The 16,637-nt window shown below is 32.5% G+C and overlaps 1 protein-coding gene and 1 long non-coding RNA gene across 5 annotated transcripts in view; one reads left to right on the top strand and one right to left on the bottom strand.

Annotated features, from left to right (window-relative positions):
• LOC136842648 (uncharacterized) overlaps nt 1-16,637 on the bottom strand; it is a 227,406-nt gene that overhangs the window by 41,176 nt on the left and 169,593 nt on the right. The gene's annotated exons all lie outside the window — the stretch shown is intronic.
• LOC136842647 (uncharacterized) overlaps nt 13,549-16,637 on the top strand; it is a 233,016-nt gene continuing 229,927 nt past the window's right edge. For 2 of the 4 annotated variants that reach the window (XM_067110269.1, XM_067110267.1), the window contains exon 1: nt 13,549-13,869. In XM_067110269.1, the coding sequence (XP_066966370.1) occupies nt 13,859-13,869 (11 nt within the window). In that variant the 5' untranslated portion in view covers nt 13,549-13,858. The remainder of the gene's footprint in view (nt 13,870-16,637) is intronic. The other 2 variants (XM_067110266.1, XM_067110265.1) reach the window with 1 other exon arrangement.

Below are 16,637 nucleotides of genomic sequence, written 5' to 3'. Positions count from 1 at the left end.
TGGAAAGCTCGATATATATATTTTTTTAAATTACATGGATTAGTCTTGAAAGATCAAATTTTCTTTGTACATAAGTATTCATTCTGTTTTTTAATCATTGCCTTCATACACCTGACCTCTGGAACTCAAATAGGACGTATAAGCTCTCAAACTCCACATCTTAGTTTCAGAGATGAGAGATATCTTCCAGGTGTTCATAGATGAAGTGTTTGGAGCAGATGTTAATGTGATAACATTTAATTGGGTCTATCTCCGCAGGAGGAACAGAGGAAGAAAATTCGTGCGAAAAAGATGAAGAGGAGTCAGTAAAAACAGGGCAGTTAAAATACTTCTCGTTCATATATAAGAGGAAGGAGAAGTAGTCATATGTTTAGTACTGGAGCCAAAATACGTCTGGATGTGTACTCATATCTTCAGCGGTGCAGGTAAAATCCTTCCGAAGAAATATTCATACAGTCAGTGGGACAGTAATATATTTCAGTAGTACAGTTAAAAATACTTTTGATGATGTTCTTATAATTTTAGTATTTCAGCTAAAGTACTTCGTGAATTATACCCATACATCAAGTATGAAAGCAGAAGTGCTTCTGAAGATAATCGATAATCTTATGCTTTGGTTAAGAGATCCACATTATACATACATATGCATACTTGAAATTATAATAACTGGAGCTTTCGCGTGTTATGAGCATGCCTAATCAGTTCAAGTTATTATAATCACAAATAAACATATGCATATACAAGTGTAACAAAATAATCACGCCATAGTGTTATGTTTGCGACATAATCTCCTGCAGTCAATAGTACAGCTAAAGTGCTACTTAGCAACAAAGGTGAAGATAGAGAAGACGTACTCATTCATGCAGTACCACAGCTCAAGTTCTTTGTCAAAATATGACCTTTATTACACGCTAAAGCGCCCGCGAAGTCATTAAATACAATGAGAAATTCTGAAGATGGCGCAGTCGGTGGGAAAAAAATATCTCTTGTTAACATCAATGCAATAGACTTGAATATTTTCATGGTCTTTAAGACGCTCATTGCCATGTATTGGAAATGCCCTGAAATAATGACGGTAAAGAAGGAGTTAAAATGTCATGTAAGAATGACGGACTTGCGAGAACTTTTTCCTTTGCAGAAAGAGTATCATATTTGGAAGATTTACAAGGCAGGTTGTTCCCGTTTGATTCCAGAGACGCGAAAGTCAGATTAAAGGGTATTGAATGAGTCCTGTGCAAAACAGTCTAGTGATAAAGTTAACAAGGGAGGGGAATTAAGCTGGAATATAAAAAAAATATGTGTGATAGGAATTACAACAGGAACTAAGAAAATGAAATAGCAGAGAGGTCAAGAAAACCAAGATGGAAAATGCAAAGATATGTTAGAAAATATAAGAAGGTATTTCAAAACCTAGGAATAAGAAAGAAGGTATAAAGTAAAAAATGGTGAGCTGGAGAAATTAAACATAGTTTAGAAACCCAAATGTTTTATATAAACCAGAAATAAATAATAAAAACGGGCAGCAATGACCATTGAAAACTGAAAACTAACTAACTAAAAATATAAACACTAATAAATAAATAAATAAATTATAAATCAGTAGATAAAACGACCACTTAATGATTCAGTTGATAAATAAATAACCACCGTAAAAGTTCAATGCATTTTTCAGACTTGCTTTGTTGTAACGATTGTACAATTATGTGAACCGTGTAAAGAATGGATATTATAAATGATAATCGCTTTAATTTATCTATTTGAGGACGTTAATAAATTAGAGGTAAAGTTGAGTTATACGCATATATATATATATATATATATATATATATATATATATATATATATATATATATATATATATATATATATACATACATACATACACACATATATATATTATATATATAAATATATACGTATACACATATACATATATATTAGAGGTAAAGTTGAATTATACGTATATATATATATATATATATATATATATATATATATATATATATATATATATTTTGTATATATATATATATATATATATATATATATATATATATATATATATATATATATATATATATATAGGTAAATATATATTGGATAATACGCATGTATGTATATATATATATATACATATGATATATAAAAAATTATTTACAATAAGACGAGAAAAGAATGACAATGACCGGAAATGAAATAATGTTCTATTTAGCAAATGCTAGGAATTGGCTGTTGATAATTATATACACATACATACACGCACACACATATTACATATATATTGTATATATGTATGTATATATGTATCTGTATATATAAATCTATCTATCTATTTATCTATCTATCAATCTATATATATATATATACATATATATATATATATATATATATATATATATATGTAAAAGTATATGTATATGTATATGTATATGTATATATTAAATTATTTGCACTAAAAATAAAACAATGTTTTATAAAGCAGACACTTGGAATTACAGTTATGTTGGTAAACATCATCAAGAATTCAAAGGAACAGTACAAAAATTTGAAATAATAGATCTCCATTATTATTATTATTATTATTATTATTAGCCTACATTAGCACCCATTCTTTCGCAGCTAGGTAAATAGGCCATGGGCATGTAGAGCAAGTTTCCAAAGAGTGAAATGTTGGTCATCCCAACAAAAATGAGAAAATTCTACCCTAACTGAGTGGTATGATTAGGAAAAAAGACGCAAGAAAGCAATAATAAACAATTTAGCAAAAGATATAAAAATCTAAAGAGAAATTTAAGGGATGAAAAGTAGTTAAAGGAAATACGAGTATATACTTCTGTGGATCTTCAGTACTACAATAGAAATATATGATTAAAGCTAAATCAAAATAAATAGGACTGGCATCAGCTGACGGAACACTGGATGATTTTAAGGAAGACAAAACTTTCTAAATGAATACGGAAAGTAGTCGATTATAAATATTAGTAATGTTGTTTCGATGATTTCGTATATTGCATATCAAGATAAAACTAAAAAGTTTATAATTATGCTCTGGTGAATATCTAAATGCCGATGACATATGGTTATTGAAATTGTGAAGCAATAAGAACGTATGACTCCGAAGCATGCGCTGTGCTTACGGTATTCTGTTTAAGAAATTAACGTTAAATATTCATTTGTTTCCGTAACAAAATACTCGAAATATTTATAGTACGTAAAATACAAAAGCCATTGAACACTGAAGATTCTGATACTTTTACATGTGTCATTATCAAGTTAAAATCCCATTGTCGAAACGGCATTGATAGTGCTAAACTAAATATGGAGTACAAACCCCGTAGAGATTTTAAATTTGACAAACCTGCTGTTATTTCTCAACGCCGTGTGATGCTGGAATTCATTGCGAATACCTATTATTTTTTTGGGCACAGAATAATTTGGGAAAGAAACTAGACTACCGAAATTCCTAAATCAGCTAAATTTTGGCAAAAGAAGCACAACGCTAAGGGACTACTTTTTGGAATTAGAGAAAAGTTGACGGTAAAGAAAGAGTAGTGTTAACTGGCAAGCTGATGTGCTCACAATCTCCACAAAAAGCTGGCGAGAACTTGGCAGAAAGCAGTTATCAAGGAAAGTATTCCAAGAATTACTTACATTAAAGTTAAAGAAACAAGAGACCGAAATCTTGCAGTGAGAACTAGGTTACAGTCAGAAGGGAACGCTCTTGAACTTTGTAAGTCATGGGCATCTAATTAGTAATAAAATACATTTCAATTTCTGACCAATCATCGCCTTCCCTCTCACCATACGCGCTGAATGTTAAGCCAGATTGACAATGGCACCAGTCTGATTACACGGTTGTTCGGTATAGACATCCTGTTACAAAGCAACTTGCAAGATATTACTTCTGTTAATTATGAAGAATTGCTTTTGCAACCGTTTGTTGAATGCTTTCGTAAGCTGCCATTTCGTGTACGGTGCTTGAAAGTACGAAACAGTCTGTGATGAGAGAAGAATGGAGTGCTTTCATATGATGTCCTAATAGATTATATCTGACAAGTTAAGAAATGATGTATTACAGCTACAGGGGAAATGCAGCCCTCTGTGTTGACCAGGTATAGGAGGAATTTGATCATTTGTTGTGCAGTAAGGAATTAGAAGCTGTAATAGCGAATATCGAAAATGGATACTTACGATGATGGGTTTAACAATGAGTTGGTGTACAATGATGTCGCACTTAAGATGGCAAATTCGAGTGATGATGAATATTGTAAAGATGAGTTGTATAAAAAGGAAGCAAGCAGGAAAGAAAGAAAAACTGCAGAAAACCATAACTGGATTACAAAACCAGCAAAGCAGCAAGCAAGTCCAATCGACTATGGTAAAAGGAAAGAAAAGACAAAACGTGAAACGTGAGAGAATGAACCAACAATTAGAATGCAGGTCGAGACCGTCGGTTTTGAGCCACCATCCATCCCTGGCCGTCATTACACAAAGGCGAGCGGCCCACGCACTTACCTTGACCTTAATCGAAGCCTAGGGAAGAGTTTATCGATTCGGTTTCGAGGAATCAAAACGGACCGAATCCGGATTTCCACTCTCGTTTTTACCGGATTATCGAAGCGCCTGAGCACTCCGGGCGAGGTGGTGGTCCGTCATTAGGGCCTCATAATTTTAGTAATGGCCGGAGCCGTTATGGGCGCTTGTGGTTGGGTCGGTCATCGGCGCTACCTTCGGTATGAAAATGTGAATTACGACTGAAATTCTGGAGAGCTTCGCTTAACGCGACTGAAAGTCGCTAAGAAGTTTCATTTACTGATTCTGATCGTTCTTTTGTCCTCGGCTTGAATGGTCGGAGTTCAAAAGAACCTATTTCGTTCTTCAAGGTTTTCCATAACTTTCTAGCTTTTTGACCATCCTGTTAATTAATATTAGGAAAAAAAATTATGTATACTTTTCCTAGTATCATTAAAGTAACACATGTTTTACTATCATTTAGAAAACAGAGCCATTTTAAATTTCTATTTTTTTTTTAGTAGCCAGAGAGAGTGACAAACTTCTCCCAAACGTTCCAGGTTTTTGGCACTGTATGGTAAGCCACTAGAAAATGCAGTTTTTCCAGAATTCCGTTCATTAAAAACGTTAGTCGTGATATAGAAAATAGAGCGAAACATCCTCATCACCAAACTCATCTTCCAGCGACTGGCGAGAGGGGCAAACTTTAATTCTCTGGATATCTGGAAAGTAAGGAACATATGTCGATGCTTGGAGATGCGAGCACAAAGAGAGTTCGATAAGGTAGCCGGCTGGTGTAGCAGCTTGCGATGTGAACGGGTCTTACACATTACCTATCGTTCACCTTCATCAGCTTATCATCACATTCCATTTCCATTTTTTTTTTGCTAGTTACCCAACACTAAGTAACAGAACCCGTTACGAAATTAATTCTGTCACGTAACGTGCAATGAGGCTACTCGCTTCTTTAATTGAGTGAACACGACACAAAAACAGGGCTAAGAAGAAAGGTTAATTACGTCATACACTAATGTTACCCTTAGAAATTGCTTATTATAACAATAGCTATACGATGAGTAGATATAAACTATCAATGCACTTATCGACTCGGAATGAGGTAATTAGGCTGCTCAATCATGTAACTGATTGTGCTCTCTCTCTCTCTCTCTCTCTCTCTCTCTCTCTCTCTCTCTCTCTCTCTCTCTCTCTCTCTCTCACCATTTGCATAATCTTAATGCTGACTCCCGAATAAACGAAATATTTTAACTATTATCCTCTGTCTTCTTATGCTCACCAAGAGGAAAAAATTACGAGAAATCAAAGACTTGCTAAAATGAATAACGCCACAGCATGCCATTCGCTGTACGTCTGTCTGTGGTCTCTGTCTCGCCATATGCACAGTTTTAAAGGAGAAATTTAGACTTGAATAAGATGTTTCGTGTAACTACTTCTCTCTCTCTCTCTCTCTCTCTCTCTCTCTCTCTCTCTCTCTCTCTCTCTCCTTAAGTCATGTGCAAAAATTTTCAAGGGTAAACTGTCTTTACCTAATGAAAAGCAATTGTACAGTTACTTTTTTAGTCTCTCTCTCTCTGTCTCTCTCTCTCTCTCTCTCTCTGTCTCTGTCTGTCTGTCTGTCTGTCTGTCTGTCTGTCTGTCTCTCTCTCTATATATATATACATTGTATAAATTCCTGACTTCTCTTTCATCAAGTATACAAAAGTAGAACTTTTATAGTCAAAATTTTATTCCATCATATGCCACCTGTTCCAGGGCAAGAGGAACGGCGTTCTATATTTAGAAAGGTAAAGCCTAGAATGCTTCTTAGGCAGAGGGCCTCATCATGACGATTAATGTGGTATAGAAACTTAAATTTCACTTTGTTAATCACTATAGCTTTCATTTATGGTAACTGTTACTTAGTTACTAGCATGAATGTGCAGTTTGCTTGTGTATGTATGTAAGTACTGTACACTCACGCGAATGTACTCCCACACCCGCACCTGCACACGCACAGATACACGCACACATATAAATAAATATATATATATGTATATATATATATATATATATATATATATATATATATATATATATATATATATATATATATATATATATATATATTATGGAAATAGTTCAGATGCTTTGAGGTCTTTTCCTTTTTCTGAAACCCTGGCGAGCACAGAAAGTCAAATTTAAAAGAGAGAGAGAGAGAGAGAGAGAGAGAGAGAGAGAGAGAGAGAGAGAGAGAGAGAGAGAAGAGAGAGAACATTATTGTAATTCTGAGAAAGAACGAATAGCAACAACAGTATCACTTTTTTAAACGGGATGGAGGAACACATTTGGCATCAAAAATCTCTCAGCTGGAAACAGAATTATGTACTTCCAGATACATTCCAGACGAGCAGATGACCCGATTAAGTTTAATGACTCGACCCTCTTCTGTAATAGGTGGCGTAATCGCCTAAAACATTTCCTGGGGTCAAAGGTCACGTAACCATAAGACACCTTCTCCCAGATGGTGCTCCCTCTCCCAAATGGTGCTTAGTCGTGACTTCCAGAGCGTCTTTGGTGCATTGTGTACTTGGGAATGTGTTCCCCAAAAAGAACAAAAGTGGCATGTGGTTAAAATGTTATTCTGGCTGAGTCCTCACGTGTGCCTACCTTATATTTTTCTGCAGAGATAAAGATAGGATTGTTTTCTTGTTTTCTTATTATAATGATTATGTATAATTATTACCCAGCGTTTATTTTTAGTTAATTTCAAAGTAAGAGCCAAGGGCATTCATTTTTTTCTTACAATGTCGAAAAATTTTGTTCCAATTTTTTTTTTGTAATAACTGGTTTTAGCACTTGAAACGGTCTCTCCTACGGAATGCTACTTTTATACTTGGCATTGTGTATTAGTATACAATGCATATCTAAATGACATTTTATCATGCTACTGTAGAGACGTTACATACCGCCTTAGAGCAGGGATTTAAATACTATTAAACTGCATGCTTATTTAGGGGCATGAGATAGCCTGGGCCCTGGCATGCATTACACTCTATTTTACAGTAGTTCTCGATATTTTCCCTTTTTTAGCATACATTTTGTGCAGGTCTGTTAACCTTGCTCAAGTGAGTCTTAATAAGTTTTTGATAATAATAATAATAATAATAATAATAATAATAATAATAATAATAATAATAATAATAATAATAATAATAATAATAATAATAATAATAATACAAAGAAAAACCAGATAAGTTAAAACACAGAAATCGAGTGCATAAAAAAATTTGAAAAACACGAGACGCAAATGTACAGTGATTTGGTATTCTTAAGTTAACATCTTGTTACTTATGTTACTTCTCGATATTTTAAATTTTTAGACATAGATGTATGTTTGAACTACTGCAAGATATTACTTGTTCCATAACTGCTTCATGAAAGGTCAACTTGAACTGGTGTCAACCTCATTACGATTATGGAATTAGTTTAATCCAATACACATCTTTCAGAAATATGAGTAATTATTAGCACTTGAATAGGTAACTATACACAATTGACCCCTTGCATTCAAAATATGTCTTGCAGCTCCCACTTAACCTGAAATGAATACGGGCTCTGCTGCTGTTCTTATATTCATAATCATTCAGATGATCTTCGTTCATTGCGCGACCAAACTTCAAAATAGGAGTTATAGAAATTAAAGCTTACATAAAAAAAGCTTCAAGCATATAAGGTACAAGAAAGATATATTGACTTTTCCAAATATTTCATTTTGATCAATTATCGATCATTCCTTTGCTATCTTGAAGAAGCAGTTTGAATTGAAATTGAATATTTTTTCTGGAACAGGCTAAGAACAAATAAATTAATTAACAATTAATACTTTATGTTTAATTTTCATTGTCAGAGTTCATCAGTCATTTAATCAAACAAACTTCTGATTATTTCTGGGAGATACTCTTGTTAGGCCTCTTTTAGTCCATCCGGTGGGCCGTTTTTGCTTGTCAGTCACTCAGAATCACGACCGTTCGTGCAAATGCTTTCTGTATTTTTCTTCACACACAAAAAAAAAGGCACTCGTCAACTAGCTTTTGCTCATTTTCTCTACTTCTTACTCATATTTGCTTATGAAAACATATACGGAAGCAACATAAGACATGAGTCTCATTTCACAGTGTATTTGTTTTATTTAGTTTATTCTTTACTTTTATACTTCATTTCTAAAACGGAATTGCATTCCTTATTTGAGCCTTTGGGGTTGTAGCAGTCTGCTTTTCTATGTAAAGTTTTAGCTTGGCTGCGAACTTGTTAGCTACCAAATTGCTTTCAGGCGCTAAAGAACTTGATAAAACCTGATTTGTCTGGAAAAATTGTCACTGATTATCAAATGATTTGATTAACGGTTGATTATTTCCAGGAACCTGATAAAACTTGATTTTTCTGGTAAAAATCGCAGTTAATTATCAAATGACTAATGACTGATTACTTCCAGGAACATAAATCTGTAACTGCCAGAAAATTCGCCTGAGGGCATTGACAGCCGTGCTTTGGTTCCGCAAAAAAAAAAAAAAAAAAAAAAATGTATTTTCTGGATGCTTCTGAAAGTGCATTGGTATCTTTATCGCAGCATTAGCATATTTTTATATAAAACTGTCATTTCTAATTGCCTATACTTCATTTCTACTGCTCTTAACAAAAATATTTTATTCCATAACTCGAAAAGCAAAGGCATCTTTACTTTGGTTTTACAGATCTAAATACAAAGACTCTGGTTACCTTAAAACCACAGGTACCTATACTTTTGCTCTACTGCTTTTAGTGAAAAAATAACAATTGCTGATTACCCAAAAGCATTAGTGTTCATACTTTGGCTTTACTGCTTTTCAGCGAAGCATTGTGTCAACTCGAAAACTTGACATCTCCCTACATCAACAGGAGGTGTATTAGTTTCGTTATCTAAGTTAAGGCAATTATAAAGAAATATATTTCTTAAAGACATTTATTTCTCTTATCCATCTATCTATCTATCTATCTATCTATCTATCTATCTATCTATCTATCTATCTATCTATCTATCTATCTACATATATATATATATATATATATATATATATATATATATATATATATATATATATATATATATATATATTATTGAATAAAAACAAGTGGCTATGAAATTCTCTGTCAAGCTTCCAATAGTTTTTAAAGACATTTATTTCTCTTATCTATCTATCTATCTATCTATCTATATATATATATATATATATATATATATATATATATATATATATATATATATATATATATATATATATATATATATATATATATACATACATATATATATATATTAGTGAGTTAAGACGAATGGCTATGAAATTCTTCAGCAAGCTTCAACTGAACGGGAAAGCATTTAAGTTAAAAAAAGGGGGAAAAGTTTCCGGATCTCCCTTGCATGTCGTTTCTCGTTTCTTGTAGAGCATCGTTTTGTTCGTCTCGGGGTTTCTTCCGTGTGAAAAATTCATATCTGTCTTCAGATGGTCAATGGGTGTAAAAGTTCTTTTACAGATAATCTAATTACAAGTAAGAAATGAAACTTCACCAGGGTTTGTACAGGATCGCCATGTACACCAGAAATTTCCTACATACGTGTATGTGAAATTTTTAAAACCGATTTTTATAGAATTAGAATGCAAATGCACATAGATAGATAGATAGATAGATAGATAGATAGATAGATAGCGTATTTTTTTACAAGGAAATGTAGAATATCTTTATAAAAATTTTATTTCCTGCTTTAACGAAAAACTTAAGGATGTAAAAACGTGGCTATTGAAACAATAAGAACCCTTCAGTAATGCGTAATTATTGTAATCTTATTTTCATCATGACATTCCAATTGATCACATATAAATAATGGCTCGTAAACTCACTCACGCGTAAAGACAATATTATTAATTCCATGGTATTGACTGGAAATTTTATAAATTTACTTATCGTACTCATGACTACCTAGTTTTATAGGATAAGCGAATAATAAATTAAGTAATCGGATGAATATGTTGAGGTTGCACAATCGCAGAAAGAATTTAGAAATTCCTGAGTGGAATATAATATATGGCACGATAATTACAGAGCATAACTTATTTCACATTATATATATGTACATATATACAGTATATACATATATATATATATATGTATATACATATGTATGTATGTATACATATCTCAACATCTAGTCATGTCTACAAATAGGGGATGGCTCCCGAGAAATCAAAAGACAATGGTCAATGCCACATTCGTACTTTAGATTCTAAAAACTCCAATAACATTAGCCCACTTCATAACTTACAAGTAAGACTGAAATCTGTCCTACTGTAAAAGCACAAGGTATACTCTTGCCTTCTGGCTGTGGAGATCCTTCCTTTTCAAACCACAATCACATCATCTATCCAGCACTTTCGAGATCTTCGTCTCATTTTAACACTTCATCTATACTATGTTTACTGTTTTCACAGACTTATTCTCTGTTCACTCCACATAACTTCTTATGTTTCTCCAATCTTCATCTTTTTGATTTTGACATTCCCATCCAAAAAGCATTCGTGAACGTACATTGACACTTATACATATATGTATATGTATATACAGTATATATATACACCGCCATGCACTCTGCGATAAAATGAAGTAGAAACCACAGAGGAAGAAAGTAAATAAAGTTCTTGATTAGTTCCATATATATATATTTATATACATATATATAAATATATATATATATATATATATATATATATATATATATATACATATATATATACATATATATATGTATGTATAAGTATCAATGTTAGTTCAGGAATGCTTTTTGGATGGGAATGTCAAAATCAAAAAGATGAAGAATGGAGAAACATAAGAAGTTATGAGGAGAGAACAGACAATAAGTTAGTGAAAACAGTACACATAGATGAAGTGTTAAAAGGAGACGAAGATATCGAAAGTGCTGGATAGATGATGCGATTGTGGGTTGAAAAGGAAGGATTTCCACAGCCAGAAAGCAAGAGTGTACTTTGTGCTTTTACAGTAGGGCAGATTTCAAAGTCTTCCGTGTAAGTGTATGAAACGGCTAATGTTATTGGAGTTTTTAGAATCTAAAGTATGAATGTGGGAGTGACCATTGTCTTTTAATTTCTCTGGAGCCATCCCCATTTGTAGACATGGCTAGATTTTGATATATATATATATATATATATATATATATATATATATATATATATACATTGTTGATATGCACACTTTTATATATATATTATATACATATATATATGCATATATATACACATATATACGTATGTATTTATATATAACAAACACATATATATATGCATATATATACACTATATATATATATATATATATATATATATATATATATATATATATATATATATATATATATATATATATATAATATATGTGTGTGTGTGTGTGTGTGTGTGTGTGTGTGTGTGATTATTTTATGTCAAAGAAGTGAAGTATGAAATCCTTGAACCTGTCACCTACTTACAATTAACAATGACTTTCAGAGGTAAGAGACAAATTTATTAAATTAGCAGATTCATGTTGGTCGAAGAATTGAGAGCAAACATATTCTTTGATTTCCTTTTTTTCCTCGGGTTTGGCTTTGAATATCTTAATGATTGTCCATTAACCTCTGATTATTTTTCCACCTGAATAAAGCTGATGAAAGTTTCCTTTCTATTTGTCTTTTGAACACTGCTGAGTTTTCAGTTGTCTCTCCCTCGTCCACCTCTTTTCACAACGGAAGCTTCCTTTCAGAAATATATGTTCGAAGGTTTTCATTGTGGGTAAAAAAGAAACATGGATTAGAGTTCAGTGACAATTCATTCGTCTTGATTATTTTCATGTAAACCATTTCTAGACTGGATGGTAGCGATTCTTGTATAATACAGATTTACTGCTTTCCAGATTCATATTCACGAAATATCTACCCATATATTACTTTTCCAATTCTTAGATGTGCGTTCCACACAGATTTATTATTATTGACTGATTTTGATTTAAACTGAAACACTAGCCACTCCTACCTAACATGATGGGGTTGTCAAATGTTTCCAGTGGGAGAGTTTTTGAAAATATGGTAGTGGGTATCTTATCTAAATAGTATTTTTTTTGTATTTAACGGATGATTATCGTTTTATTTTTGAATTTCGATTTGATTTGAGACAAAAGCCACATCCACCTAAGACGATAGAATTGCCAGTGTTTCTGGTAGGAACGTTTTTTTTTCTTTTTTAAACGTGTTAGATTCTATTTAGTAATGAATAGTAAGTTTTGTTTTTTTAACAGGTGATGACCATATGCACGAAGCATTTGAATAAAATGTCAGTATTAAATGGATTTTGCTCAGTTATTACCCTGGAGTTAGAAGACGTGAGTTCACAATTAATTAGATACAACTTCGTTTAAACTTTTTTGCGTCTTTGTTGCATGCTAGTAAGATTTTTAAACGCAGCGTAAAATATATTTTTCTTAAAATACGAAAACTGCTGATAATTTCAGTTGTTTCTAGATTTAAATAATTATGTGTAGAAAAATTACGTTTGCATGTCCAAAATTATACCATCCAAAAGTACTACATAGAAGGAGAGAGAGAGAGAGAGAGAGAGAGAGAGAGAGAGAGAGAGAGAGAGAGAGAGAGAGAGAGAGAGAGAGTTAAGAACAACCGATCTTGTGCAATGGAGTGGAAATCTCATCAATGCTAACAGACATGACCGATGGGTGAGCGAGCAGTCATATGGAAAATGAATCGGTCACGTAAGAAAACGAAGAGAGAAGAAATGAAAACAAATAACAACGTCGATGGTAAGGCCCAGGAATAGAGAGAGAGAGAGAGAGAGAGAGAGAGAGAGAGAGAGAGAGAGAAATATGCGAGTGAAAGAGCGAAATCAGGTGGCCTGCGAGGGAGGCAGGCAATCGGCCAGCTAGGTTGTCAGGTAGAGAATCCGTAGCTGGCAGTTGAGTACCGACTATCGTGGAGGTTGGAAGGCAGGCCAGGAGTGCCCTCTGTTTCTCTGTCTGTCCGTCTGTCTTGTTCTTTTGACAAGCAAATTTACTTCCCCCCACTTACTTCCATTACACTACCCGTTGGGTGATATTACTCTGTAAGTGCCGAGCGCCCCAGCTTAGCACTTGGTGCCTCTGTCTTTGATATATTAGCTGCTGCAACTTGTTGAAAAAGTCAGCAGTGGAAGTGTTCTCCTAAAAGTGTTGTGGTGAATTATTATGGACTAAAGATTCAGCGAGTTCACTTAGGCAAACAATGATACAAAGGTAAGTACTTTGTTGACATAGAAATCTTTCGAGATATTCCTGCTGGTTATGCTGCTTCGGGAACGGTTTATTAATCGCATTTTTTCTTAATATCTTTTTTTTTTATTTAGGAATGGACCATTGAAAGTCTACAATAACCTGAGATTATTCTAGAATTCGCGTTATGGTAAATTTGGTTTCTCTCGTAGGATCTGTGTCAGTGTTTCTCTGGTCTCATCGTTCACTCTCGCTTTCAGCAACACTCTCACTGCTCTCCACTCGGTGTCTTCATCCTCTCTCCCCTCATCTCTTTTTTGCCTGCATTTTTCTTTATATTATTTTTGTCTTCTTTATAATGCTTCTTCTCTCTCTCTCTCTCTCTCTCTCTCTCTCCTTTATTAATTTTTTTTTGTATTTTTGTCTTTTTCTTTACGATTCTTCACACTACTCACTTTTAATTTCTCTCTCTCTCTCTCTCTCTCTCTCTCTCTCTCTCTCTCTCTCTCTCTCACCAGATTTCTCTTTGTCATTTTGTCTCTAAATCATCTACAAAGTTCCACCGAACACTATGGCTCATACGTTTTTAGAACTCTATGAGACATATACGAATACTCGTAGTTATATCTGAGTTTTAACCAACAGACAGACAAACTCACAACGTAAACAAGCTTTTAGTTGCCTCTACTTACTACGAAACACAAACAAAAAGTAGGTAAATAAGATGGGACAGAGCGCAAGAGCCTCTTAAGTGTGTGAAAGTGGTCTTGTGATTAGGTCAGGTAATCTGTGCTCCTGAAGAGTTCAGACGTTTTATTATCCCCCGCGCTGTCTGTTCCCCGACTTCTGTCTGTAGCATTCTCTTTCGTTGTGACCCGTTTAACTGTCTATGTTCTTGTCTACATATGCGTCTGTTATTTTGGCTGTTTTAAGGGGTCTATTAGAAGAGTGACGGACCTTCTTTTAACTTTGGCTCCTATCATTTTAAGCGGTAATATACACATATATAAATATATATATATATATATAGGAATATGGAAATCTTATTTATAATTGAGGACAAAATTTAAATATTGTTTGGTCGTTTTAATATTCATAAAAGTTAAATTGACAAGATAGCATTATGTTTTACATGGCGGTATTTATGTCAATATATAAGCAAAGTATATCTCATGTGAGGCATTCAATTATTTGCAAATACATATATATATATATATATATATATATATATATATATATATATATATATATATATATATGTATATATATATATATATATATATATATATATATATATATATATATATATATATATATATATATATATATATATATATACATAATCAAGGGCATATGTCTGAATATCTAAAAGTTTCTGAAATTTGCACAAGAATATATATATATCATCAAGTTATAATGAAACGCGTGCTTTTGAAATGTTTGTCTCAATTCAGCTTTATCAATTATAGCAGTTTATCAAAGAATAAAGCTTATGAAGACTGCAAACAAGATTAGATATTTGTTCATGTAGACTCAGCAACTCACAATTTTCAAACTTTCCTTATTTTCCGTCCTCCGGTGCTATGCCTCCAACTTTGTTTTTTGATTTAAGCAAAGATTTTTGGATTCGCTTCCAATGGGTTAGGAGGGGTTGGACGTGGTTTGAGAGAGACTCCTGCATGCGGTTAAAGATGCTTGTGGTTACTTTAGAGTGCTATGTGCGTTTGCCTTCAGAGCTTCTTTGTCAATTTCCGCCTATTTACGTATATATTTATTTGTGTATTTATTAGTTAATTTATTTTGTATTTTACTGGACTTTTTTTGAGTGATCATTTTCTTTTTCCCTTTAGGAACTTACTCAATAAGTTAATGGTTCTGTCTTGGTTCTGCTTGAAATAATAATAATAATAATAATAATAATAATAATAATAATAATAATAATAATAATAATAATAATAATAATTATAATAATAATAATACAACTACTATATTGTATATACTTGCTCCCGGATAGATCATTTTAACCTTTTAGGTTTTCGAACTCTTCAACTTCTTCCGTGTTCCTCCTTTTTTTTTTTTTTTTAAATGGGAACTACCCCTCTCTGTCGTTTTATCTCAGCTTAGTGTTTAACAAGGACTGGTAGGATCTAATATATACATAATGTTTCAAATCCATGTTTATTCATACACATAAACACACACACACACACACACACACACACACATATATATATATATATATATATATATATATATATATATATATATATATAAAATATATGGGCCTCTTGGTGTCATTGTTAGTATTCTTGACTACTAAACCAAAGGCACCAGGTTCAAATCCAAGGTAAGGAGGCATGGATGAGCACGCTAAGTTAAAATGCATTGTAGCACAGTGTATTAGGTACCTGGAGATAAAAAAAAAAATGTGGCGGTCGTAGGTTAGGTTAAGAGAAGGTGGCAGTCTCATTGTAGAAAAATTGCTGAGAACATGAAGGCTAACACTTTTTGGTGCCACCCCTACTAATGGAAAAAGGAGCGTGGTGAAATTCGAACACTTTTATATATATATATATATATATATATATATATATATATATATATATAATATATATTATATATATGTATATATATATATTGTATATATATACATATACATATATTATATACAGTATATATACATACATACACACACACACACACACATATATATATATATATATATATATATATATATATATATATATATATATATATATATATATATATATATATATATATATATATACACT

This window comes from Macrobrachium rosenbergii, chromosome 10 (assembly GCF_040412425.1).
Source record: "Macrobrachium rosenbergii isolate ZJJX-2024 chromosome 10, ASM4041242v1, whole genome shotgun sequence".
In the NCBI taxonomy this organism is placed as follows: domain Eukaryota; kingdom Metazoa; phylum Arthropoda; class Malacostraca; order Decapoda; family Palaemonidae; genus Macrobrachium; species Macrobrachium rosenbergii.
Note: the sequence above shows the minus strand (reverse complement) of the source record. Positions and strands in the feature narration are given on the sequence as shown.